This window comes from Asparagus officinalis, chromosome 3 (assembly GCF_001876935.1).
Source record: "Asparagus officinalis chromosome 3, Aspof.V1, whole genome shotgun sequence".
In the NCBI taxonomy this organism is placed as follows: domain Eukaryota; kingdom Viridiplantae; phylum Streptophyta; class Magnoliopsida; order Asparagales; family Asparagaceae; genus Asparagus; species Asparagus officinalis.
In genome coordinates this window covers 94,957,990-94,984,733 of record NC_033796.1, presented here as the reverse complement: position 1 = coordinate 94,984,733, position 26,744 = coordinate 94,957,990, and the positions used below count along the sequence as shown (strand labels likewise).

The window sequence follows — 26,744 nt, the reverse complement described above, 5'->3', positions numbered from 1 at the left end:
ACCAAGGGCTGTCGCGCTTCAGCCTCGTCGTCATGTGCTGTCTGTTGGTGTGTACATGTTGTCTCGCTTCCTTTGAATGATCCCCTCTGATTAAGAGAATGGTGTTTATCGTCTTCTCTTTGCCTTGGGTGGTATTTGGATGTCTGTAAGCATTTTTTGACGCCTACAGTAAGCATGTAGAGTTAAAATTCGATCATGATATGCTAGCTTCTAAATTTGATTCTATTGCTAAAGAAAATGTGATCCTCAAAGAAAACAATGAAAAATTAAAATTGGATCATATTGACTTGACTTTCAAAGTTGCTAGTATAACTCATGAGAAGAATGATGCCTTATTAGAAGTAGAAGCTATGAGAGATGAATTTAATTCTTTTAAGAATGACAATGTTTGCTCTACTTCTATTGTCAATGCATATGTGCCTAATAATGAGTTGAATCACATGAAAAACCGTATATCTTCATTAGATTCAACCTTAAACAAATGTGTTAATAATTATAAGAAACTTATAGACTTGTGTACAAAGTCATGTGATACTATTTTCAAAACATCCACACACTATGTACACATGTAGAGCAAAGTTTACAAATGCACTGTTTACGACTGTAAAGATCATCTTGCAAAATTTTGCTATGATGCACGTAAACCCATAAGTTCTAATACAAATGCTTGTTATGCATCTCACAAAGTTTCTTCTCAACATATACATACTCATGCACCCAATGTAAATCATAAGCATACAAATATGTATAAGTGTGATTGTTGTGGTAGGTTTGGCCATTTGGCCAAATTTTATTTTGATTTGAGAAAAGTTTCACATTTGTAAAATAAATTTAAAAGATCACCTTTGTTTACAAATAATTCTTGTCCACAAATAAATGGACAACAAAATCAAATGCATCCATTTCATTATACGTATTGCAATAGAATGGGTTATTTGCGTGAATATTGTTATGACCGGACCCGTGCATAAATGTGCCCAAATGGGATCATAACCCTAGAGCTTTGAGTTTTATTGATAGGGGTCATGTCTCTAAACTCTTCGGTACCAAGAGTGTTTGGGTATGAAAACAAGTTTGATTTTTAAAGAACAAATCTTTTAACGTTTTTTTCATGTTCTTTAAAAGGTGATTTTTGTTTGGACTTTGTTTGTAAACAAATTTATGAATTTTTTTTAAAAAGAGAATATTTTTCATCATATTTAGAAAAGAACTTGATTTTTTTAATATAAAATAAATGGTGTTTTAAATTTTTTTTTTATTGATCAAACTTATTTTTGAGAATTCATTTTTGTTTTCATTACATATTATGAATTTTTATTGGTTTTGATTTTGAAGAAGAGGTATATATTTAGCAACCCCCAAATTTATTGATCTTTTTCTTCTATATCATATTTTTCCAGATGCAAAATCTTTATATGGGTTGAATCAAGCTCCAAGAGCTTGGCATGATTGCCTTTCTAGTTTTCTTGTCAAAAATAATTTAATTGATCTATGTGTTTTATCCAAAGCATACACTTATTTTTCATCTTTGCAGATGAAACACGTAAATATTTCGACATTATTTTTTATATGATCATGTAGATAAGAAAAATGTGTTCATTGTTTATATTGATTGAGAATCTCTATTAGTGGACATCTTTACCTAACCTCTTTACCAAGAGATTGTTTTATAAGAGGTGATTTGAGCATTCTTATCATTTGATTCAAATATTTGCTTGATCACTTCTTATCACCTTCAATAATTGATGTTTGCATAAATTTTTGGCCTACGTTTGGATTTTAAATCATTTCATGAATTTATGGATTTTCATGAACTTTTATGAATTTTCTTTCATGAATTTTCATAAATTAATTCATGAATTTTATTTGATATTATGATTTATTCATGGATTTTCATAATTTTCCTTCTTGGAATATCTTTCATGAATATTTTCGGTTGATGTTTGGATCATCATTTTATTGTCTTTGGATATTTGTTTATACTATTATTTTTTAACTTTAATTAAGTTGTTTTATGCATTAATTTTTGTTAAAGATTTGTTTTAAAATCTATGTATTAAGACACCAATGTCATAATAATATATCTATATGTGTTCTTTCTGTCTTTTTGAATGTGAGTTGTCATGATATTTTTTTTATGATATTTTTTCATACTCACATATTGATGTCTTAAAGAATATATCATCTTGAGTCCTTTATTTGTTGTATCATTTCCATTGATACATGTTATGAGGCATTTTGATAGGGGGAGCTTTTTCCCTATATTTGTTTTATACCCACCCATGCTTTTTGATAGGGGAGCTTATGCTCTCTTATCTCTTATTGTTTTCCCATTTTGATATTGATAAATAGGGAGAAACAAGTATTTGTGAGTATATCTTGCTTTTGTTTCCTATTGGTTTTATGCATGAGGATTATAAAGTATATATTCATTTGGTATCATGCATATTTATATACTTTTTGTGTAGATTATTCGTCATCATCAAAAAGAGGGAGATTGCTAGGTCTCATGTTTATGAGCCTACTATCTAATCTAGTTTTGGTGATTAACAGACAATTCCTAACATTGTTTGTCAAGTGTTTGTATTTGCTTGTTAGGTATTCTACACAAAGATCCTCCGTTGAAGGTTGGTTGGATTGTACCTTCACGATGATATCTAAAAGAGGTTGGCGGATATAGGAATGAAGTCATTTGTATTTCCAGTCAAAGACTATATCGTGCTTCATCCTCACTACCAAGATCGAGTTCAATGAAGATTTTTTTAGCTTGGGTATATAGTTTCTAGTTTAGTTGTTATACTTGTATGTTTATACTTAAAAGCTCAAATAATACACACATACACATTTTTGTTTTATAGCTTTCAAGTTTAATCGTATAAATATGAAACAAATAGTTATATTTATATAGATATTTACTTGTTTCATATTTATCATCTTTATTTTAGAAAATAATGTGTTTATGGATTAAAGACTTATTTACACTAATTTATATCTTTCCTCAAGTCTATTAATCTATTGAAAAGTGTTTCAAAACTTATTTGGAATAATTTCATCAAACATTAAGTTTTGATGATTTCGTATTCTTGAACAATTTGCAAAATACATGAGTTTTCTCAAATGGGAAATACAATTTGAAAAATTCTTTTTTCTAACATGTTTAATTTCATGTGGACAAACATTTTCCCAAGTTTCATAATTTATTTGCTATTTTTAAACTCTCTTTGAAAATCAGATTTTTTTGTTCAAAACTGGGTTGTGCACGTTTAAGTCGACCGACACTGTTCATCAGTCGACCGATAAACTGCTCTGTAATTGTTAAAAGGTTTCTGCTCAGTCGACCGATCATTCTCAGTCAACCAAACAAGCCTATCAGTCGATCGATGAGGTTCATCAGTCGACCTATGAAGTGTTGATTTATAAACATGCGTAGGCCAACACTTGAATTGAGTGTTCTCATATACCTGCATGTCACCTTCCTCTAATTGATCAAAGGTAAAAAAAATTAAATGTGACCAATAACTCTGCAAGTATATGAGAACACTCAATTCAAGGATAATATTTCTTGAGAAATTTCTCATAGATCGGCGCAATAAGCCAATTACCATTTGGATCAATCAGTCAGTATGCCTCCATTTGAGTAGATTGTCTCTACTACAAATAGAACTTTCCATTTGTGTTGAAACTTTCCTTTGGTCTTGTGTGTCATGACCATGTATTGACAAACAGCTAAGACCAAGTCTCCTTTAATGGATCATTTTTTTACTCTTGTTGAAGGATCTTGATATTCAAGATTGATGCATCTTAATTCATTGTTGAGCTTTTAGTCTCAACTCGTCCAGCACCTCTAGTTCTTGGAGAAGCCTCTAATTGTGTTCTTCTATCGTTATGGTGACTGGGTCTAATGAGTCATAAAGATTATGAGGGCTAAAGCAATGATGACTTTATCAGAGCAGCTACTGCGAGGGACATCGGTTGTTGGCGAGGGGTTCGAGGAAACTACCACCTCTTTAGTCATCTGGTTGAGGGCCGACAAACACCGTATTTTTAGTCGGCCATGCAAGTTGTCAGCCTAAAGTGGTAGGTCGAGTGTGAGTACTTATATGGTCGATCTGGGGGGTAGGCCGATAAGTACGCTTTTTTAGTCAGTCATGCAAGTTTTGGCTTAACGGGCCGGCGATAGAAGCTGCTCGGGTTGACTGGACTCTGATCATATTTGATTAGACAAGGAACGAGACATGTGTCGGCCCAAGAATGTGGTTTTAACAGTTGGTAATTTATCGTCAAAACAATGCGAATACGGATCTTGATATTCACTACACATTTGTAGCTGTAACGGTTTCTATTGGACATAGCTAGTTAATAATCATATCTGTATTTTAATGGATATAATACAAACCTTTTCTTTTCACTCCTAATCACAACACTATTTATTGTCTTTAACTTCATATTTCAAAAAATTTATTAACAGCTGGTACATAGTTTTTGCAGAAAACAAGGTCATATCAACCATCACACAACAAATACACTAAATAGATAGAATAAAAAGCTTATACTTAATGCAACAATAATTGTGAATTACAAATAAGAACACCCCTCAATCAGACAATCACACGACCAAATCTTTTTTTTTTCCTAATTAATTTGCGCAAAAAGCGTAGGACCATTGACTTAATATCGACCAAGTAAATCCTAATGATAGGGCTCCCTTTCACAATACAGATCCAAGCAAATAGCACATGCAATATCTAATAATTTAAAATCAGATATAGACATGTCATACAAATTGAGCATTAACCTTTTAAGCTTGAGGTTGGAGACCCAACTACTAGGTTGCTCGTGCGTAGGTGTGGCAAATGGGTTGACCCAACCCGACCCAACTCATATAAATTTTGATCAAATCCACATAATATCGACCCGACTTGACACATCAAATAATTGGTTCAACCTGTTTATTAAACGAGTTACTCACCGACCCAAGTGATCCATTTAATTATCTTATAATTTTCATGTACTTAACATAGAGTCAATGGTCAAAGTTTTTATGGTCCTATTTATCATTCATAAGTTTTGTTACTGTTTAGATATATTTAGGGTGTTTTTTGTTAAATTTGAATTTTGAGTGTGTATTTTGTAAATTTAACAAAGTCTAGGGTGTTTTCTGGAAATATCATTTTCTCAATGGACTTTTTCTAATTTATAAACTTAATATCATGTGTAAGTTTTAAACTTTCAGTTATTTTTTAAATTTAAAATTTTTTTAGAATGTTTTATTATAATTTTTAAAGCTTTTAAAGTGTTTTTTACAAATATCAAAAAATTCACATTGCTTTAAATAAGCTCTAGGTTTTATATTGTTTGTAAGTTTTCATATTTCTGGCATGCATTTCTATAAAGTTTGACTTTCCAGTGTGTATTTTGTGATTTTAAAACTTTGAGGGTGTTTGCTGCAAATTTCAAAAAAAAATTCATTGCTACTTGCAGGTTATAGATTTTGTACTATTTATAAGTTTACAATTTTCCAATGTTTAGGGTGTTTTCTATAAATTTCAAAAAAAATCATGGTGCTCCTTAAAACTTATTGATTTTGTAGTTTTTGTAGGATCTAATGTTTTTGGGGCATGTTTCTGTAAAAGTTTGACTTCTAACCATGTATTTTGCAATTTTTTAAACGTTTAGGGTGTTGTTGTTTTTTTTTTGCAAAACTCAAAATTTTCAGTGGGTTTTGTAATTTATAAAGTATAAATTTTTCATTGGTCATAAGTTACAATTTTTCACTTTTTAAATTTTGGACTTATTTTAGGTGTTTTTTGCAACTTTTGAAACTATTAGGGTGTTTCTTCTTGCAAATTTCAAAATTTTCATGGTGCTATTTATAAGTTATAGATTATATACCTATTTATAGATTTTGATCTTTCAGGGGTGTGATTTTGTAAAAGTTGACTTATTTAGGGTGTTTTTTGCAGCTTTTGAAACTAATTGGGTGTTTTCTACAAAATTTTCATGGTATTACTTATAAGTTTCAGATTTTTCTACTTTTTGTAGGTTTTGATGTTTTTGAGCTGTGTTTTCATAAATTCAACTTTTTGAGAGTGCTTTGTAATTTTTAAAAATTTTAGGGCTTTTTTGCAAGTTTTAAAATTTTCATTGTCTTGTTTTTCATTTATACATTTTTGTATTGTTTTGTGAGTTTTTGTATTTTTATGATCTTTGGTACATTTTGAACTTTTGAGGATGTTGTTTTAATTTTTGAACTTCTAAAGGTGTTCTCTGCAAATTGCAAATTTTTTATAGTGGTGTACGTAATTTATAAATTTATAGGTTCTATAAATATTGATAGTTTATGGGTGTGATTTTATAAATTTTAAATGTTAAAGGGTTTAACGATAATTGGGTTAAAATTAAACAGGGGTTAATCTGGTTTATGACCCAATTAACAAATGTGCCTTTCATGTCGACTTGATTATGACAAGTGATATGTACCCATTTACAACGGGTAGGATCGGGTCGAATCAGCAGGTTGGTTCACAAATTCCACCCCTACGTGAGTCGTGAGGAGCCATCTACAATCAGGGCATCTTCTAGAACTTCAGGATTCGCAATAAATGAATAAATAAATTAAAAAGGATAACACCCGATGAATCTAATCCAAGATAAAGGAAAGCAGGCAGTTTTTCTACGTATAGCCATTCTCAGCCTTTTAACCAGAGAGAAGAAAGAGATGCCTCTCATTCAATCTATCTCCACGCAACGTCTGTCACCCACCCTTTTAAAATTGCAACAATTCCCACGTGCCCAAACGGTAATATAATAATAGAAAAATGATAGGAGCATACTCCCCGCCACAATCTCAACCACACTCACTTTCTCATTTATTATAGTACACCATATCTCATATGGAATTTTAAAATTTTAAATCTCTTATAGGACCCAATGCACCGTAACAAATGAGAAAATGGGTGTGGTTGTGCCCCTAGTGACACCCATAGCAATAACAACTTCACCGGTCCCTCGATAATATAGCAATAACAATGGCGGTTGGCGCTTTGATCTACAGAATGTCCCCATGAATTAAAAAAAAAAAGATTAAAACAGTGCATTTTTTCCCATTCCATGTTTATTTTCTACACATTGGTCACAGGTCAGCTGAGCCCATCTATATTTTTTTTCCCCACATAAATAATAATAAATTAATATCCAAAACCAAAAGGTACGTGGGTCCCATTCATCGACCTCGTGGTCCACCACCCGCCAATTCACACCTTTCCTTCCCCTTCCTTTCTTTCGAGAGGCGGGTTAGTGGGCGCGCGCCGCACGGGTGTTTAGAGGAGGAGGGGTGGCCTTGTTCCTTCACTGCAAAATTTGAGGACTGGGTCTTCTTCTTCCTCTTCCTCCGCTCCTTCCTGCCTCTTCTTCCTCTGGCCGGTTTGCGGGCCATGGTCAAATCATCAAACTCAGGTGTCATCTCTTCTCAGCCTTCCAAGCGTGCAGATTGTCATTTCCTGCAAGAAACCAGAAACCCAGACACTTCAATTTTTGCACCGCAGCTATAATAATGAACAAAAAGTTCTATAGAGAGAAGAACTCCATATCATACAGGGAGAAAGAGAACTCCACACCATTAATGACGTCAGGCGTCACCAACGTCTCCTTTCACTATACTTTCACTGTATACTGCTTCTACAGAGACAAAATTTTTTTTTTTGGGTTTTTTCTTAATAGAAACAGCCTTTAAAATAGGGCAAAACCACGAAAGCCTCCACTAAAGTTCAATATTAATACAGAAACTACAGGTTTAATACAGAAGCTACAGGTACCGGTCGCAATCGACCCCCTTAACAGCTCACGGGTGTTATTTCGATTGAAATCCTCAAAAAAGATGCCTTTAAAAAACACGCCCACATGACATGGCTTCTTTAACTAAATTTAGTCAATTTCCCCCATGCTTTAAGGGTATTTTGGGAATTTCAATCAAAGGTTTTACCATAGAATTGGTCAAAACGGTTGATTACTATCATAACTCATTTACATGTGGTTCTTCTATTCATTAGATTGTTAAAATGTATTCGTATTGCCATCCTAATTTAAAGTCGGTTCAGTAAGGAAATACTTGTTTTAGAATCTAAACACGAGCAAGTTGAAGAGAGAGACTGAAGCGATCATTACCAGTTATAGACTGCTTCTGCTCAGGCTTGACCGAAACTGATGATGACATTGCATTACTATAGGGGAAATTAGTAGCCATAAGAGGATGAGGAGCCATGGATGTCATCAATCCCTTGGCTGATGCCTTCGTGGGGTCCGATGTTGGGGAAGATGAGGAAAGTGAAAGCATCCCTGAGCCGCTCGAGTTCTGTTGATGTTGATGTTGCTGGTGATATCCGGCCTTGGAGGGCTGAGAGGTTTGGGCTTGGATGTTGTACGGGTTGAAGAAAAGTTGTGGCTGTTTCTGAGGCTGATGAGGACTAAGTTTGTTGCTGTGCGGATGGCCAAGGATTGATGTTATGCTCCTGTTGTTTGTATTGGTGGTAATGGGTGAATTCTTAGCTTGCTGCTGCTGTAAGGGCAATGTGGGTTGTTGTCCAGGCTTCGAGCTTGGAGATGCCCGTGGGCTCCCACTATTGCCTGTTACAGAGTTGTTGCTTTTGGATGAAGTGACACCAAATGATATCTGGGTTTGGTGAGGGTTTGGAGTGAGGTGAGGCTGCTGAATTTGTTGTTGTTGAGGGGTTTGGTTCTTTGCCGATGAGGATGATGACGTTGCAGAGGAGGCAGAGGCAGAGGTTGATGCTGCTCTGGTTGAAGCTTTCCACTGAGGAGAGTGAACAGATGGAGGGAACCCGGTTAGTGAACCTTGAGGGAATCTAGCAGCCATGGAGGGTGAACTGACATTAGCAGTTGTCGTCGTATTGGCAGTAGAAGATTTTACAGCACGAGATGAGTTCTGTTGCTGTTGTATCTGTAGTTGCTGATGTTGATGAAGCTGCTGCTGTAGTTGTATCATTCTTTGCTGCTGCTGCTTCTGAAACTGAATCATTTGCTGCTGCTGCTGCTGCTGCTGTTGAGAACTTGGAGGAACACTAGCAGATGGAGCTGAGGTTGACGAGGGAGCAGAACTTGGAGGTGGAATCAATGGCCGGCCACCATTAAGAATCAGGTGATTGCCACTACCGAGGATGCTCGTGAAATTAGGTACTGTGGGTTCACTATCAGGTCTCGCAAAGCTAAGTGAGTGCTGCTGACCACCATTCTTTCCATCCCCAACAGTAGCAGATGTGGCGTTTTTCCCCTCAGTAACTGCATTTGCAATTGGAGTCCCGGAATCCCCTCCAGATTTCCCATCTTCATTATGACCCTTTTTGTGCTGAGCGGCAGTGGTGGCGGCGGCGGCTGCCGGAATTTGAAACCCATGCTTTGCTAAATCTGGAAGGGTTTGTATCAGCGCAGGATTCTGAACGATGGCTGAGATATCAAAACTGGGAACAGCTCCGGCACTGGATCCACCGAAAGACGCAAAGGACATGGCATACGCCTGAGCCTGAGACGGGGTGAGCTCCACCTTCATAGCTTGAAGATGCTGCTGATGAGCTCCAGCCTGTTTGTTTTCACTATGACTCCCACCAGAGACCAGGGCAAAATTCGGAGGCATGACAAAGTTTTGACCATATAGGCTTTTCTGAGCTTGTGAAGCCTTGTTACTATCTTCTGTTGATGGGTTGTCCTTTGAATCTCGTAAATGCATAGTATTGGAGTTGGAAGCAGCAGAAGCTCCACTTCCGGGCACCCTCTGTGACTTTTGTGCTTGTTTATGAGAGGATGATGAACCACTTGATGTGCTCGGGTTCCCCTGCTGTTGCTGTTGCTGTTGCCTAAGCTGCTGCTGCTGCTGCTGCTGCTGCTGATGTTGATGCTGTTGTTGATGCTGCTGCTGAAGTTGTTGGATTAGCTGCTGTTGCTGCTGCTGAGAAGGAACCATATGCGGTGAGTAGAAAGGCCCGTTGAAGAAAGGCATGCCTTGTGCTGGACTTGCTCCTCTATAAGCTGGAGGTGCAGCTATAGGAAATGGGTATGCATTGTTCTGAAGAATGGCCATATATTGAGCATCATTCTGAGATAAACCCGCATAGTTGAAATTCATGGTAGTTGCTGAGGAGTGCCCAGTTGCTCCAGAGCCTCCTCCTCCTCCTGCTGCTGCTGCTGCTGAACTAGCAGAAGCAGCTGCAGGTGCTGCATTGGTGGTAGTTGCAGGAGTAGATTTTGAGGTTGGCGTCGCTCGATTAGGGGCAACAGCTGGTTGCTGATTCATGGGGAAAATGAATGCAGGGGCATGCTGTAGATAGACCCAGGGTTGATATAATAGACTGTTAGCGTTAAAGCAAGAGTTTGACAAACGGAAAGCAAATGAAAAAGTACTTTCTCAAACTTAATTTATCTTATTATCTTCAATTTGCCAGTCTTGTTTGGAAAAGATAGAAAAAAAAATTGACGTGACTGCTCAAGTGTCATGGATTTTCTTCAAGTATACCTGGAGTGCTTTTGAAAGTGAATTGTGAAAAGTGAAAATCAAAAAGGGCAAAAAAGTGAAAATCAAAAAGGAAAAAAAACTTCTAAGAAATTGAAAACGGCTAAAAGGCCAACGTAAAACTCCACTTTATCTCTAATTTCATATCACTTTTCAATGACTAAATAGAAAAAAAAAGTTATTTGCACTTCAGTAGCCTAAAGTCTACAAGTTGTTTAGCTTTGACACCTCATAAGTTTTTTTTCACACTCAGATAACCTAAATTTCAGACCTGTTAAAGTTTGATATCCCAACACTTACAACTCTTTCACTTTGATACCCCAAGGTTTTTTCTGATACTTCAAATAATTAGAAAAGGTGTAAATCTTAGGAACCAAATTGCAAATAACCCAAAAGAAAAATTTATGGTAGGAATCTCACCAACATGTTTGGGACTGCTGAAGAAGATCCAGGTTGAGGAGGTTGCTGAAGCAAGAACTGCTTCCTCTGTGCAGCTTCCAAATAGTTGTTAGCTATTGTTTGAGTCGAGCTCTTCTCTTTAGAGGGAGCGATTGTTACCATTGGAGATTTATCTTGCAATGGAGCCAGACTTCTTGGAGGATATCCTCCCTGTAATGGGTTACCAAGGATTGCTGCTGAGTCTGATGCTGGCACTGCATTGAGATTGTATTGCTTGGACCCATAGAGAGGATGAGCACCAGCAGCTGTTGGTGATGGCCAGAATGGATTTATGCGAGAAATTTGCTGGTGGTAGTGAATGTTCTGTGCAATGTAGCAGTGGGTTGCACATCTCTTTGGTCGATTTTGTGGTTGAGGGAAAGGCAAAGGTTGCTGCATGACAAATCCAATTCAAAAACAGACCCCTCAAAAAATCATGAAAATATAATTGAGAAAGTAAATACCTGTAAAGGCTTGGCGGCTCCTGAGGCTCCATCCATGGGTACAACTGCTTGAATGGATGGAACTTGACCCATATACCTGATTGCAGAGATGAACATCAATAGACACTCAAACATGCATAGAAACCCAAAAGTATGTAAGGAGGTAAAAAGATACATGAAATCATTGCATTGCTTACCCAAAGTGAGGAAAACCACCGGGCCAACCAGCAACTGGCACAGGCAAAGGCAAAGATGCTGCTAATGCTGGGAACAAATTTTGAACCAATCACATCTCATTTGAATTTGATCAAAACGAAACACTTGCAAGGCTCTATTGAAACGAGAAAACTTACCGGGCTTCTCCTGCTTAGAATCAAGTTTCCCAGATTTTGCTTGCTGCTTAGGGACCTGCTGATGTTTGCCATTGCTACCAATACTAAGACCATCTTTATCATGCTTCTCTAGATCGAGTTGAAGAGTGGGCATCTTCTCTGATGAACCTTGCTTCTTCAAATCTAGTTCCCAAGACAGGAAATTTCCGGCATTCTGCTGATCAGAAGTCCCCTCATGCTTTGAGGTTTTCTCTAACTTCACTTCTCCATTCTCAATTTCAGATCCAGGCATCTGAACAAACTTAAAATAAGTAACAAAAGTACAGAAGATTATGTGATTGAAAGCTCAGTAATAGGCAGATATTCATCTTGCACACCATTTTCTTCTCTGGGCCCGTAGATTTGGAATCAGAAGCAAAGTCTGATAAGCCATCCCTCTCTGAAGACGACTTCTCAGGAAGTGGAGGAGCCTGCAAAATTATAACCCAGAAAAAAGTGGGAACTTTGTCATTGAATTAAAATTTAAACAAGAAATACAGAATAGTGAAAGATGAATGGATATCCCACCATTAGATCGATTCTGAACTTCTCTTCTCGAGGGCTTCCATTGGCTGGTGGGCTGAAAATTAATCCAAAAAAAGAACACGAAAAGCAACGTCAATCAGCTTAATTTCAAGATAAACATGAAAATAGAAAGATAAAGAATCTTCAAACTCACGCTTTGGCTTCTACTGCTGCTGTAGCTTCTTCGGAATTGACATTTGACTTAGATGGCAAAACGGAAACCTCTTCCTTCACTTGATTGCAGTTTTCGGGCTTCGCCGGATCTTGCTGGGCCTCGACAGAACGCTTCGGATCGCTTGAACCAATACCGTTTTCAATGGCGGAAGGTCCCGAAGTCTTCTTCTCCAATCTCGGTGAAGAAACATCCTCAGCTTTTTGGGGCATTTCAGACTCCATCTTCGTCGACAGGGCCACAGAGCTCGCTGGGCTTGTTGAGCTGTCATCTTCAACCTTAAGACGTGGCCTTTTCCTCTTTGGACCTGTGAAGACACCAAGAAAATCCCACATGAACAATTAACTCAAGATCTGAAATTAAAACCACAGTGACAATTATACTCACCAGTGGTGGCCATAGGCAAATTGGTAGAAGCCGCTGGAGTCTGAGAGATTGAGTTGGGAGAAGAGGCCCTCGATTTCGCGTCTGTGCTCAAGCCATTGGTATCTTTGGTCTCCGCCGGCTGTGTTTGCCTTGTCATTCCAAAGAGGACCTCTGCAACCTCCATCTCAATCTCTTGAACAAAAGATGGTGACTTTATCATCTTCGGCGGCCGATGCTTATTCCCACTCGATATCTTCTTTTTTCGAAGTGAAGCGTTCGATGAAGATGGAGAGATTGCTCTATTCGATGAAGGGCTTTGCCTGGCCGGAGAAGTCGAGGCCTGCCGATTGATCAGCTCTCCATTTGCAACCCAGCATTCTTGTGACCTTTTCGAAGATGCTGCATCACCAAACATAATTAAAACAAAACATGAACTAATAACCCCCTAAAAAAAGATCGAAATTTTTTTTTTCTAAACTTTCATACATGTCCTCGCTTTCCTCGGTATAGAAACCCCAATCACCTCCTCCGCTACCTTCCACGATGCTGCTGCAGGCCTCGACGGCTTCGTCGAGAAGCTACTATTCCGATGATGATTATTATTATGACTATGATGATGATTTTGCTGTTGAATCGAAGAAGATGACGACGGAATGGCCGACGGATTTGCCGCCGGCAACCTCACCGCCACCGATGCGTCCTCCTCCTCGTCGTCACCATCATCCATACTTTCCTCAGAGCTATCTTCTCCTCTGCTTAATCTCTCCCCTCGCCTCCTCTTGCTGCGACTGCTCGATCTCTCTCGATCCCTATCTCGATCCTTCTTCATTCCTCGATCTCGAAGTCTCGATGACTCCTGCGTCTCCACAGCTCCATCCTCTTCTGAAATCAAACAAAAAACCAGCTAAAAAGACATAAAAACGTGAAGACCTGGAATTAGAAATTGAGATCGAGATCGAACCAGGCGAATCCCTCAGATTCGTCGACCGCTGCTGCCGTCTCCTTGAGATGCTGCCGCCGCCGCCGCCGCCGTTGACGGCCGCCATGGTTCGCTCTCCTCGCTTCTCGATTCCTATCCGTCATCTTCTCCTCTTTCTAATCCTCTCATCAAACCAAACCCTAGATCAGTCCCTCTCCTCCTCCACTCATCTCTCAGCTTCCATTCTCCGACAAATCGAAGCACAGATCTGCCGATTGTTATAATTCCTACCGAAATCTCTATCAAACCCTGCAAAAAGGGGAAAAATCTCTCTTTGAGATTAGATCTCTCTCTCTCTCTCTCCCCCCTTCTTCTCTTCTCTTCTCTTCTTCTCTTGCTTTTCTCTTCTCTTTCTGCTGCTGCCTTCTCATCCTCTATCGGTTTTTCACTCGCCGAACCCCACTCTAAGCCCGAGACAAACGGCTGGGATCATCGATCAACCCAAGGTAATCAATACGAACCGTTGGATCTACTTTCCATCGGACGGTTCGCGATGGATCTTGCCATCCTGGCAGAAGATCTGACCGTCGAATCATCCGGGCCCGGTGGCGGGGACCACCACGTCTCTTAAAATATCCCGGTCTCACGCGTTCAACATTAGAGGGAACGACACGGCGCGCGGTCGGACAGTGACCTCGACGGGCTGCAGCCGGTGGACCCCTACAGAATTGGTGCACTGGGCCATTTAATTCCACCCCTTTCACTGCCTGCCTTTTTACCCACCCCACCCCCTCCCCCCGCCCACGTCCGACCCTGGTTGTGGTGGGACCCGCCTCGAAAGATACTGGCAGAATCATCGGTCTTGATCTCTTATCCCGCCCTTTGAAACGCTAACCAACCCGCTCCGATTGCATGCTGATGTGGCCACATTCCACGCGAGCCTAGCTGGCAGCGGTAAGCGCGGCTCACCGGCCGATCCATCACTTCAACGCGTTACGATCTCACGTGAGTTTTAGGGGAGGTGGTGGGCCCCGCTTAGGCCGCTGCCGATCGAGTATAATTAGGCGTTTTGTCGTGAGTAGCCCACGTGGGGTTCTGTTGACGTCACCCCCACCCCCCCCTCAACGAGTCAAATTTTACCGCAGCTCAATTGAAGCAGATTCATTCACTCATTTCTTTACGTTTTGAACATAATCATTAAATTATGGGCAGGAGGAGTCCGCATAGAGAATGTTATGCGCATGAACGCTACAGGAGACGGATTATGAGGGTGGAAATAGTCGCAGAGAAATATTCGTATGCGATCGGTCAGAGAGAGAGGAGATTTGAGCGGGATACTCCCTGCAGAGCTGACGAGTGAAGCGCAATTTTAACACGTGTACAGAAAACGGGAAACGGACACGTAGAAATTTAGACGGCTATGATTGGTTCGGGGATAGTGGTTGGGTACCCACCATTGTCAATGTAGCACTTTTTTATGGATAAATTTTACAAAAACCCTCAAAACTTGAAGGCGTTTGTTGCAGAAACCCCTTGAACTTTATTTTAACCGCTGAAAAATATCCAAAAATAATAATCCCACGAGGCTTCAACACTGTAGAATGTCACCCATAAGCGTCAACTTTCTACTCTTTACATTAAAATCCCCCAACAAATCGTTTTATATAAATGGAGGACATTTTCATTTGTACAATTATGTCCTTTGGCTGTTTTCTCCTTTGGCAAAGCCAGAATTTTATCTTAGTAGTATTCTTATACAACTTGTGAGTCATTAAAGTCAGCAATCCCAGAATAAGCCTTGGTGGTATCCTATCCTAATCTCCGCAATATCCTAAGTAGTAAATACATAAATGTAAATGAAAATATCTATAAAGTAGGCAATGCAATGGTGTCGTGTGACACCACGTACTGGACAACATGTCGCTCCACAACTAACTTTCGCTACAGCTCGATTTTCCATTTATCCTTTTTTTAGGATATTATAAAAACTAAAAGTTTCAGATGATTGCTTGAAATTTTTTAAATTTTCGGGAGTTTGTGAAAAAGGTTTTCAATTGGCTTAAGTAGGAAAAACAAAATCCAAGGAGGGTTTTGTGAAATGGTTCAAAAAGAAATTTCAGGTGGGAGGGTCATAAAAATTTCTCTTTTTTAACCATAGGGATATCTTAGTAAATTATTGGGATTAAATCATGCCTAAGTTGATTTAATTAGAATTTATTAAGCAATAATGCATTGAGCAGATATATGTTCAAGCATTAGTTGATTTTGGGATTTATCAAGAAAAATAATGCAATTCTCATAATTTTGTTTTAGTTGGGGTTATTGGTTGGGACAAGTTGACGCTAAATGAGATAATTATTTTAATAAAATAATTTTATCCCTTTAGGATATTTTGAGTAGGGCAAAGTAGGACAGTTTGTGATAATGAGAAAATTCGAAGATTTTATTTGATAATTCATATGAATAAATATTATTTATTTATCAATTAAGTTTAAATTAATTTATCCAATTGGTTTAGTATATTGCTTAGTATGTTATTATAATATATAATACAATATATTACTTTACACTAAAATATAATATGTTGTATTATAATTACTAATTAATTATAAATATATTTAATGTTATTAATTAATATATTATATTATATTATATTATAATAATATGATATATTATATAATAATTGATATAATATTATATATAGTAGATTATTATTATTTTTATTGTAGTAATAAAATATTATTTAATACTATAACTATAATAATATTGACAATATATTTAAGACTATTAATTAACACAAAAAAGTGTAATAGGAAATAGTAAATTATTATATAAATTAAAATATTCTATATACTAGACTATATTATCATATTAAATTATATTATAATATACTTAATATATTGTTATATTAAATATATAAACACGAAATTATAATATAATATTTTATATCATAAAGACAGTACAATAATATTTTTATTCTAACTAATAAAATATATTAAACAATATAAATTGATATTATAATAATATAGTACTAACATATCGGTATCTATATCTATACTTCTATATCTATATCTATACTATTATAAAAAGAGGATTAGGGTGTGAAAACTTTTAATTTTCCTTTTTGCCATCTCAAATTTTGATAAATTCTAACTATGTCATTATCTCTGATTAATCTTTCATTAAATAAATATAACATCTTATTAACTATGCACCTTCTCACCTTCTTAAATAATCAAAATTATCAATAATATTATAACTATTAATTGTTTAAAAATAATATAATAAAATAAGTATGCACAATTATTCATAGTAACCAATTGAATAATTATAATAATTTGTAGGGTCCTGAATTTGCTTATGTATACCAGGTGTAGGATCGTGACCCTTAAGAATAGAGTACGCTCTTATAAAAATCTACAGAAGCTTTACATTTAAACACTAGAGGGTGAGTTTGCAAAGTAGATTATAAATTGCAAAGAAAGAATGGCAATATCATTAGGATTAGCCCTTAGGAATCCAAATCCACTTGGAATTTGGTTTCCATTTATTAACATAAGTGTAATTCTTTGAATTGCAAACTTCATACATATAAGATGAAATATAATCATTCCTATCATGAATATTCAAATTCTTAGGAATCCATATATACTTATTTTGTTTAGCATGAATATTCTTATTATTATTCTTCAAAACATAATCATTTTTTGTAAAATACTTAGGAACAAATCCAATGCCAAAATGATTGTTTGAAGATTTTTGAAATGAGAGCAAATTATTCAAATTCTCTTTACTTTTATTGAATTTACTAACATTCAAACATATATCATCATATTTTAATTTAATAGAAGAAATATCTTTATCTAAAACATTAATGCGAATTTTTAAATCATTGCATTCTGATTTTAGATAAACATTCTCATTAGTCAAAATATGATTTTCTTTAAGCAATGATTTATTTTCCTCTTTCAATTCAATTACTTGATAATAAGAAATAGTAGAAGAATTAAAATTAGAAATTTCTACTAACTCAAATATATGTAGATGATATTATTTATTAAGAAAATAAATAAAGATATTTTACTAATTCAAATATATGTAGATGATATTATTTTTGGTTCTACTAACAACAATCTTTGTCAAGAATTTGCTAAAACTATGCAGGATGAATTTGAAATGAGTCACATGGGTGAACTAAATTTCTTTCTTGGACTTCAAATTAAACAATTAAAAGAAGGAATATTCATCAATCAAAGCAAGTATGCAAAAGATTTACTCAAACGTTTCGGAATGGAAAATACAACAAGCAAACCAACACCAATGAGTACCACTACATTACTTGACAAAGATGAAAATGGTAAGAATGTTGATCAAAAGCTCTATCGATGTATGATTGGATCACTTCTTTACATTACTGCAAGTAGACCTGATATTATGTTTAGTGTATGTTTATGTGCTAGATTTCAATCTAATCCTAAAGAATCACATCTTAAAGCAGTGAAAAGAATTTTTAGATATATTAAAGATACTACAAATTATGGTTTGTTTTATCCAAAACATAGTTCATTTGATTTAATTTCATATAGTGATGCTGATTTTGCCGAATGTAAATCCAATAGAAAAAGTACAAGTGGAACATGTCATTTCTTAGGACATTCACTTGTATCTTGGTTTAGTAAAAAACAAAATTTAGTATCATTATCAACAACTGAAGCTAAATATATTACTACAAGTCTTGCATGTGCTCAAATTTTATGGATGAAACAAACATTATCGGATTATGGCATAAATTGTCTCATATCATCCATTATGTGTGACAATTCTAGTGCAATTAATTTATCTAAAAATCCTATTCAACACTCACGTACAAAACACATTAATATTAGACATAATTTTTTACGTGATCATGTGCTTAAAGGTGACATTTCATTAGAATTTATACCTACAGATAAACAAATAGCAGATATATTAACAAAACCCTTAAAAGAAGAAATTTATGTTAAATTAAGAAGGGAATTAGGTATATGTTTAATTGAAGATTTAAATTAAATTTTTAAAACAAAAACATATACATTCATACCCTTAATAGTCGACTAATTTGACTTATAGTCGACTACATGCACAAGTTTGCATATAAATTTTTCTGTGAATTACAGTGTAGTCGACTAATTGCTTCTATAGTCGACTACTCTAAGTTAATATCTTAAAATCAACTTTCTGTTGTTTACAGTGTAGTCGACTAATTTCATTTATAGTCGACTACTCTGAGTCATAATCTGAAAATCATCTTCCTGTAGATTACAGTGTAGTCAACTACTTTTACTATTAGTCGACTACTGTTTCTGAACTCACAGTTTTACAGTTTTAAAGCTTATTGGATTTTTATTTAAATTCAAACCCAAAACCCAATACCCAATACCCGTTTCAGTTAAGTAAAACTCATCTCAACCATAGTTTTTTAACTCTATCAATCCTAGCCACATATCTAAGATCAAATCTTAACCCTACATTTATTTCACTATCAAATCTGAACCATACATTGTAATTTCTTTTAAAAGATAAAGTAAAAACTTAAAAACTACCCACTAACCAAACTAAAAACTGAGCCCTCATCTTCCTCTCTTCAGAACCCACGATTCCAGGTTAGGGCATCTTCGTTGTTCTCAAATTTTTCATCAAGTTCTTCAATTTTCTTTCAAATCTGTCAAGCTGTCAAGATCAGTAGTCGACTAATCTAAGTTCTAGTCGACTAATCTAGGGTTTCAACAGTTTGGGGTATATTTCTAAACTTGATCTTTGAATCTTTTGTTATTTATCTGTTTCATCATGTCTAGATCTAAGAAAGCTAAGCAAACCCATACTTCTGTCAACGATGAAATCATCATTTATTTAAAAAGTCCTGATTTATTAGAAGAATTTAACAAAATATCATCTTTTGAAGTTCTTCCAGGACGATTTGTGAAATTTGATGATTTTATTCCCTAGAACTTTGGTTCATATTTTGAAAATGTGGGATTGCTTGAATTATTCTCTGCTGAAAATAGAAAACTCACATATCCATTTCTCGTGCAATTGTTCTATACTAATATAGAACGTGTAGGAACTATTGGTGGTTCTGAAAAACTTAAGACTCTTATTAAAGGAATAGAGATTGACTTGACTACAAAGTCAATTGGAAAAATTTTCAATATTCCTTATCAAGGAGTTTCTCTTAGGTCAGTTAGGATGAATGATACAGATCTTTTATCTAATCATATATTTCTTCCTGGATATGGCAAACCTTTAAATAACTCAAACAAACTTCGTCCAATTCCTAGGTTCATTGCACGAATCCTAGCTTATAACTTATTTTCAAAAACTGGGAGTTTTCATTTCATTTTCCTAGATTTAGCAAAAGCTCTATATGCTATAATGGGAAATATCCAAGTTAATTGGGCTGAAGTTTACTTTGATAATCTTCTGACAATACCAAGAGGATTTCTTCCTTATGGTGTCTTTTTAACAAAAATCTTTGATAAATTTCATGTGGATCTCCAATCTGAAAATTCTGTTGTCCGTTCCATTGAATTCTTTGATTCCAATACCCTAACTAGGATGAAGTTGACAAATTTTGAAATTCAAGAACAAAATCCTCAAAATGAACCTCATCAAGAAGAAATTCCACAAGATATTCCACAATCTTCAACTCAAGCAGGAGCTTCTTCTAGTCAACCACCACCATTTCCTACAGAACCCTCATGTTTCTCAGACGTACAATACAACACTTTAAGTACGCGTATTCTTGAACTTGAAACTGGTCAAAGAGCTCTATATTCTCAGAATTCATATATCATTAGTAATCAAGAAGAACTAATCAAGAAGTTTGACGACTTGGACACAAAGCTTAATGCATATTTTCAAGGATAGCAACCTCCTTCAGCACCTTAGAATGTTTTTTTTTTATGTTAAGTTTCAAAACAATTATGTTATTTTGTTTAAGTATCAAAAACTATGTAGTTGTGAGATGTTAGGACTTATGTAATATGTTATTTATGTTGCTACTATGTTAAGTATGTTGATTGTGTGTTTACTTATCTATGATGATGTTTGGTTAGTTAATATATGTGCTACATATTTTAAACAGATCATGGTAATGAACATTGTGAAACTTTTGGTCTTTATGGCAAGTCTTTGCCTACCTATTTGGATGGGTGAAGTTATGGACTATGTTCATAACCTGGATGATTTGTTTGAAGTTTTAGCTCATGTTGAAGAAATAATATCATATTTAGCATAAATGTTTTCCTCTTTTTGTTGATAACAAAGGGGGAGAAATAGATGTATTGTTATGTATTGTTATAGACTCAAATTTGCATATATGCAGGGGGGGTAAGTATGGTTATTTCATAATGTTTAAATCTGATTATAAAATACATACTTATGCATAGATTATTTGTTATCATCAAAAAGGGGGAGAATGTTGAATATCATATCTCCATGATAGTATTTTGATGATAACAATTTATACGATGTGTGCACTAACTTTTATATGCAGATTTCAATATCAGAATATGAACAAGTGCAAGTTGATTTCAAGGCATTATGAAGTGAAGAAAATGAAGAACATATGAGATAATGTATTTTACATTTTTTTTTTTTAGAATTATTGTACAAGCCTTGATCACACACACGCGCACACACAATATTAGAACACACTAACATAGGCTTAGTGTGTTGGTTAACTATAGAAATCCCCTATGTTAACCATTAGAATTATAGTTAAAACTTGAATATAAAAACTTTTTATTTCATAATTTTTACTCTTAGTAGTCGACTAATTAGAATAGTAGTCGACTAATTAGAATAGTAGTCGACTACTCGTGTATAAAACTTAAATATATGTTTCTGTTATTTTACAGTATAGTCGACTAATTTATATTATAGTCGACTACTTAAGTGTTTGACAGAAACATAAGTTTCTGTCATTTTACAGTATAGTCGACTAATCAACATTATAGTCGACTACTGAAGGCAAATTTCATTTTACAAGTTTCTGTCAAAATACAGTGTAGTCGACTAATGAGCATTGTAGTCGACTACTGAGAAATTTTCTGAATACACAGAGTCTGTTTGAACTCAGTGTAGTTGACTAATATGTATTGTAGTCGACTACAGATACAGTTTTTCCAGAATTCAAAGTTTGAATTTATGACTGTTTATAACCGTTTTTAAATATTTTTAAAGTTTAAAAAATTGTCTTTTCAAGGGCTATAAATAGGTTATCTGTTCAGAAAAATTGCAGAAACTTACATACTCATAAGCTTTGATCTTTGTGCATTTTTCAAGTGAAAAATATTCAGATTTTGAGAAAAAGAAAAGTTTCTGAAATTGCCGCTGAACATCATTCAAATACTTATTGTTTAGGCAATTTACAAAATTTAGAATCATTCCTAAGCCACTACTACACTACACTATAAATCAAGTCTTATAGGAATTGAAATTGTTGCTTCAAAAGTTCTCTCAAGTTGTGAGAGGTGTTAATCTATTGGTTTAGAGATTGGTGTTCAAATTGACAAGGTGTTTGTCAATTGGTGTTGCAATTTGCAGGGACTTACAAATTGGTCAGGTTTGTTTTTGATTTTATAAGTTTATTCAAAATCATAGTGGAAACTCTTAAGCGGGATTTACTTGGGGACTGGATGTACACCGGATTGATGGAACCAGTATAAAACCTTGTGTTTGTGATTGTAAATTTCTGAGATTACCATTTTTCTTTACAATTTATAATCTACTTTGCATAAATCTTAAAAGAATACTATTCACCCCCCTCTAGTGTTCTAGTGTATCTATTTCAGATCCTACATAATTATATTAAATAATTAAAATAATAGTATAAATAGAATAGTATATTACTAAATACTATTAAAGGATTATACTATAATGTAGTGAGCGGTAAAATAAATAGAATAAATATTTAATTATATAAATAGTGTAATTATTTTAATAATATCACATAAATTATGAAATACACTATTTATTTATATTATATTATTAAATAAATAAATTAATATTATTTTTAGATTATTTTCTCTAAGATTATTACATGACACTAAATAAATCTATATTTGATAATGATTAAAAACTAATCTTTCTAATCTTAATAAGTACTATTAATTGTTAATGATAGTATAATACAAAGTATTAAAATATTTATCATACTAAATTATTTAAGAGCATAGTAACAATTAAATTAGATAATTATTTTACGATATAGAGATAGTATAGTAATTTAATAGTATTGTTTGAACTAAGAACTATAATGTTAACTAAGGTAAATTACAATAAACCCCTATGAACTTTTAGTGTTTTGTAGTAAATAGAACCTATGAATTTTCGAAATCACTAAACCCCTAATAAATTTTGTAGAAAGCCTCCAATATATTTTAGATTAGTTACACCAAAATGCGTGTTTATGTCATTTTTCGAAATCACTAAACCATTAATAACTTTCAAAATGCTTGTTTATGCCATTTTTTGATTCTAATTTATAGGGGTTATCTGCAAAATTTAGAATGTTATTACGGCTTTTCTTTGAAACAGAAAAGTCATTACGGGTTTAATGTGATTTTGAAAGTTTAAGCCATAAAGGCTAAAAGTTCATAAGGGTTTAGTTCAATTTACCCTATTAAATAATTTTAATAAGAAGTAATTATTACAATGTGTTGCAGGTATTAAGCGTAACTGTAGGCATAAAAAATTACCTATAGATTCTCGCACACAGCTCGAGATGAAGAAAAGACGATGAATGTTACTATCTGAGTTAAGGAAGATTATCTGAGTTAAAGGAGATCATCTGATATTGTAGAGAAGCTAAAAAACACATCAAGTCTGTGAAACACACTAAACGATAAAGTAACAACTAAACCGGGAGTTGTGTTTCGCCCACAAAAGGATGAAGTATTATGTGTGTATCACCCACTCCATGAGTATATCACCTATGGGAGGTTGTAGAGCTCTTTACAAGATTTCCAACGCATCTTAGATCACCTCATTCCGAGATCGGACGAATGAGTAAGAGCCAAAATACCCGAGACAGTACAAACTGTCACGAAAGTACGAGACAGTTGCAACTGTCTCAGAATGCGAGATAGTTATGACTGTCTCACACCAAATCTGAAGAAGGTCAAAAGAAAAAAGTTGTAGATCTCTTCGTTATCTATCCAATGCATCTTGGATCATCTTATTCCGAGATCGGACGAAGGAGTTAGAGCCAAAATACTCGAGACAACACAAACTGTCTCGGAAGTGCGAGACAGTCGCAACCGTCTCAGAATGCGAGACAGTTATGACTGTCTCGCATCAAATCTAGAGAAGGTCAAAAGATAAAAGTTGTAGATCTCTTCATCATATTTCCAACGCATCTTAGATCATCTTATTCTGAGATCAGACGAGGGAGTTAGAGCCAAAATACCCGAGACAACACAAACTGTCTCGAAAGTGCGAGACAGTTGCAACTGTCTCGGAATGTGAGACAGTTATGACTGTCTCGCATCAAATCTAAAGAAACTAAAAAGACAAAAGTTGTAGATTTCTTCGTCATATTTCCAACACATCTTGGATCATCTCATTCTGAGATCGGACGAGGGAGTTAGAGCCGAAATACCCGAGACAATACAAACTGTCTCAGAAGTACGAGACAGTTGCAACTATCTCGGAATGCGAGACAGTTATGATTGTCTCGCAACAAATCTGAAGAAACTCAAAAGATAAAAGTTGTAGATCTCTTCTTCAGCTTTCAAACACATCTTGGATCATCTCATTCCGAGATCGGACGAGAAAGTTAGAGCCAAAATACCCAAGATAGTACAAACTGTCTCGGAAGTGCGAGACACACAACTCTGTCTCGGCCACAGAGTTGCTTACAACACGTTTTTTGATGGTTTTTTAGCTTCATAACTACTTGAAATCAACCATAAGTGGGGATATAGTTACAAACTAAGAATAGGCTCACTAACCTCATAAAAAGATGGTATTTAAGTAGTGGGACAGCGGTTACAAAAGGGGTTGAACATTTTTGGAGCAGATCCAAGGACAGAGAGCAGAGAGACTTTGGGAGAATTTTAAGAGTTCATCTCCTTCCAATAATTAGGAGGTTCCTTAAGATCTAAGCTTTGATTTGATCTTGAGAAGAGTGTTCATCTTACTTCGATAAGATATTCACTGAAACTATTCTTGCTTCTAAACGTGTTCATCTTACTTCGATAAGATATTCACTGAAACTATTCTTGCTTCTAAACGAAGGAAGAATCCCCAAAACCTTCACGATTCAATCAGAATTCTTCACTGAAACTATTCTTGCTTCTAAACGAAGGAAGAATCCCCAAAACCTTCACGATTCAATCAGAATTCATGATTCGATGGTCCACGGGCTAACGCACCCCCGGCACAGGTAAAGATCCCGCGCAAGTAGTGATCCAAACAACGATCCTGCGTTTGTTTCTAAGGAGCTTGTAATTTTATTTTTGTTTTAAAGAGTAGTTTTACAAAGTACGAAGCTCACTCCTTTGTATTCATTATAACCGATAAACAGTTATAATGAATTCTACAACAGAACTTGTTTCTGACGTAAACAAACTGGCGACCACAGTGGGAGGCAACGGTCTCGCTACCGAGATCGTCGTATCGCAGCCGATCAAGATACCGATTGAATCCACAGTCGAGTACGAATTTGACCAAGTAAAGTTTGAAGAGTATTTATCACCCTCATCTGCAAAATCTTCCTCGCCTCGCAAATACAGAAAAATTTCATCTTCTAAGAAGGTTTTCAAATTTTCAACGCCGTCGAATGCTACGGGTGAAGACTCTCGCCTAATTGTTGTTAAGGATTCTACTCGCAATATCTCTGCTCATAATGACTCTTCTCTAATTAAGGAGTCATTGAATCAAAGCTAGTCGGCACTAACGAAAAGAGCTCGTCAGAGACAACGTCAGCGCCGTGCTCGCCAAATGGCTAAGGCCTTGAAACAAACCGACGGGGTTCGTTATCACGCGGACCTAGAGTCGAGGAAGCATCAAGTGGTTCAGTTGTATCAACGACCAATCACTCATATCTCTGCTAAACTAACAACGAAAGAATATACTCTCGTCAAAATGGCTCGTTCAACCCTCAAAGAACGTATACAAAAGCGTCGTGCAAACGCCGCTCATGCCCGCGCTCTCTTGCAACAAAGACGAGAAGGGAAGAAGGAAATGGTGTCTAAAGAATCACCAAAGAACCTCAAAGTTTGGATCCCTAAATCCAAACTTTTGCAAAGATCAAATCATCGGAATACATCTTGTATCCGAGACACATGCAACTGTCTTGGACAAGGGAGCTATATCCGAGACAGTTGTAACTGTCTCGGCCAAAGAAAGACTTCGAAGTCTTCTTCTTCGACGCCGTCGACACCCATTCCTGGTCCGTCTAGCGCATCCATGTCTGCTATGCCATCAGTGAAGCCTTGGGTCAATCCTGACCTGTCAAAGGTTAAAATTATAATGACGGATCACCTTGGTCCTTTGCACAAAGATCGAGGCAGGAGCTCTGGTCAAGGAATGCTTGGGTCCGGTGAACAAAATCTAAATGACTTGTCAGGCTGGGGGTCGTACATGTCCTCCCACCAACCCAAAGCAATCCCAAGTAGGGAAAATCTTGATTACCACCCGCTTGGGGGTTCATAATGAAATTCAGGAGCCCGTTAAGACTCCGCACCCGCAAGGGGGTGGTTCTAAACGTGTGACTCCTTACATAACCTTGGATCGCTCAAAGGCAATAATAAGTTTTCCTGAGAATGCCAACAATGCTTTACACCTCCAGAAGAAGACGTGTTCTCCAAAAGACATCGTTATACCTGGGAGGTCATACCAACAGACGATAGGATTTTCCAGCAATCATACCGATGAATCGTACTATCAAGCTGGGGGTGTGAATAAATTTCGAAAGAGAATTGCTCAAACAATAAGCTCTCATTGT

The 26,744-nt window shown here is 35.7% G+C and overlaps 1 protein-coding gene across 1 annotated transcript; it reads right to left on the bottom strand.

The window, feature by feature from the left end:
• On the bottom strand, positions 6,988-14,162 carry LOC109834485 (protein TIME FOR COFFEE-like). Its single transcript, XM_020402515.1, has 12 exons — positions 13,796-14,162; positions 13,321-13,716; positions 12,856-13,233; positions 12,451-12,775; positions 12,300-12,351; positions 12,110-12,202; positions 11,754-12,024; positions 11,598-11,664; positions 11,422-11,497; positions 10,940-11,350; positions 8,164-10,327; positions 6,988-7,499 (listed from the first exon to the last, which is right to left on the bottom strand). The coding sequence occupies exons 1-12, from the start codon at positions 13,878-13,880 to the stop codon at positions 7,459-7,461; spliced, it is 4,359 nt and encodes a 1,452-aa protein (XP_020258104.1). The 5' UTR covers positions 13,881-14,162; the 3' UTR covers positions 6,988-7,458.

What these genes read in the sequence shown, in the direction of transcription:
- LOC109834485 (XM_020402515.1), bottom strand. Translation starts at nt 13,880, where the DNA reads ATGGCGGCCGTCAACGGCGGCGGCGGCGGCGGCAGCATCTCAAGGAGA. An exon ending in AGTTCAGAATCGATCTAATG is followed by an intron (nt 12,203 to 12,299) that starts GTGGGATATCCA and finishes ATAATTTTGCAG; the next exon opens with GCTCCTCCACTTCCTGAGAA. An exon ending in CGGGCCCAGAGAAGAAAATG is followed by an intron (nt 12,025 to 12,109) that starts GTGTGCAAGATG and finishes AAGTTTGTTCAG; the next exon opens with ATGCCTGGATCTGAAATTGA.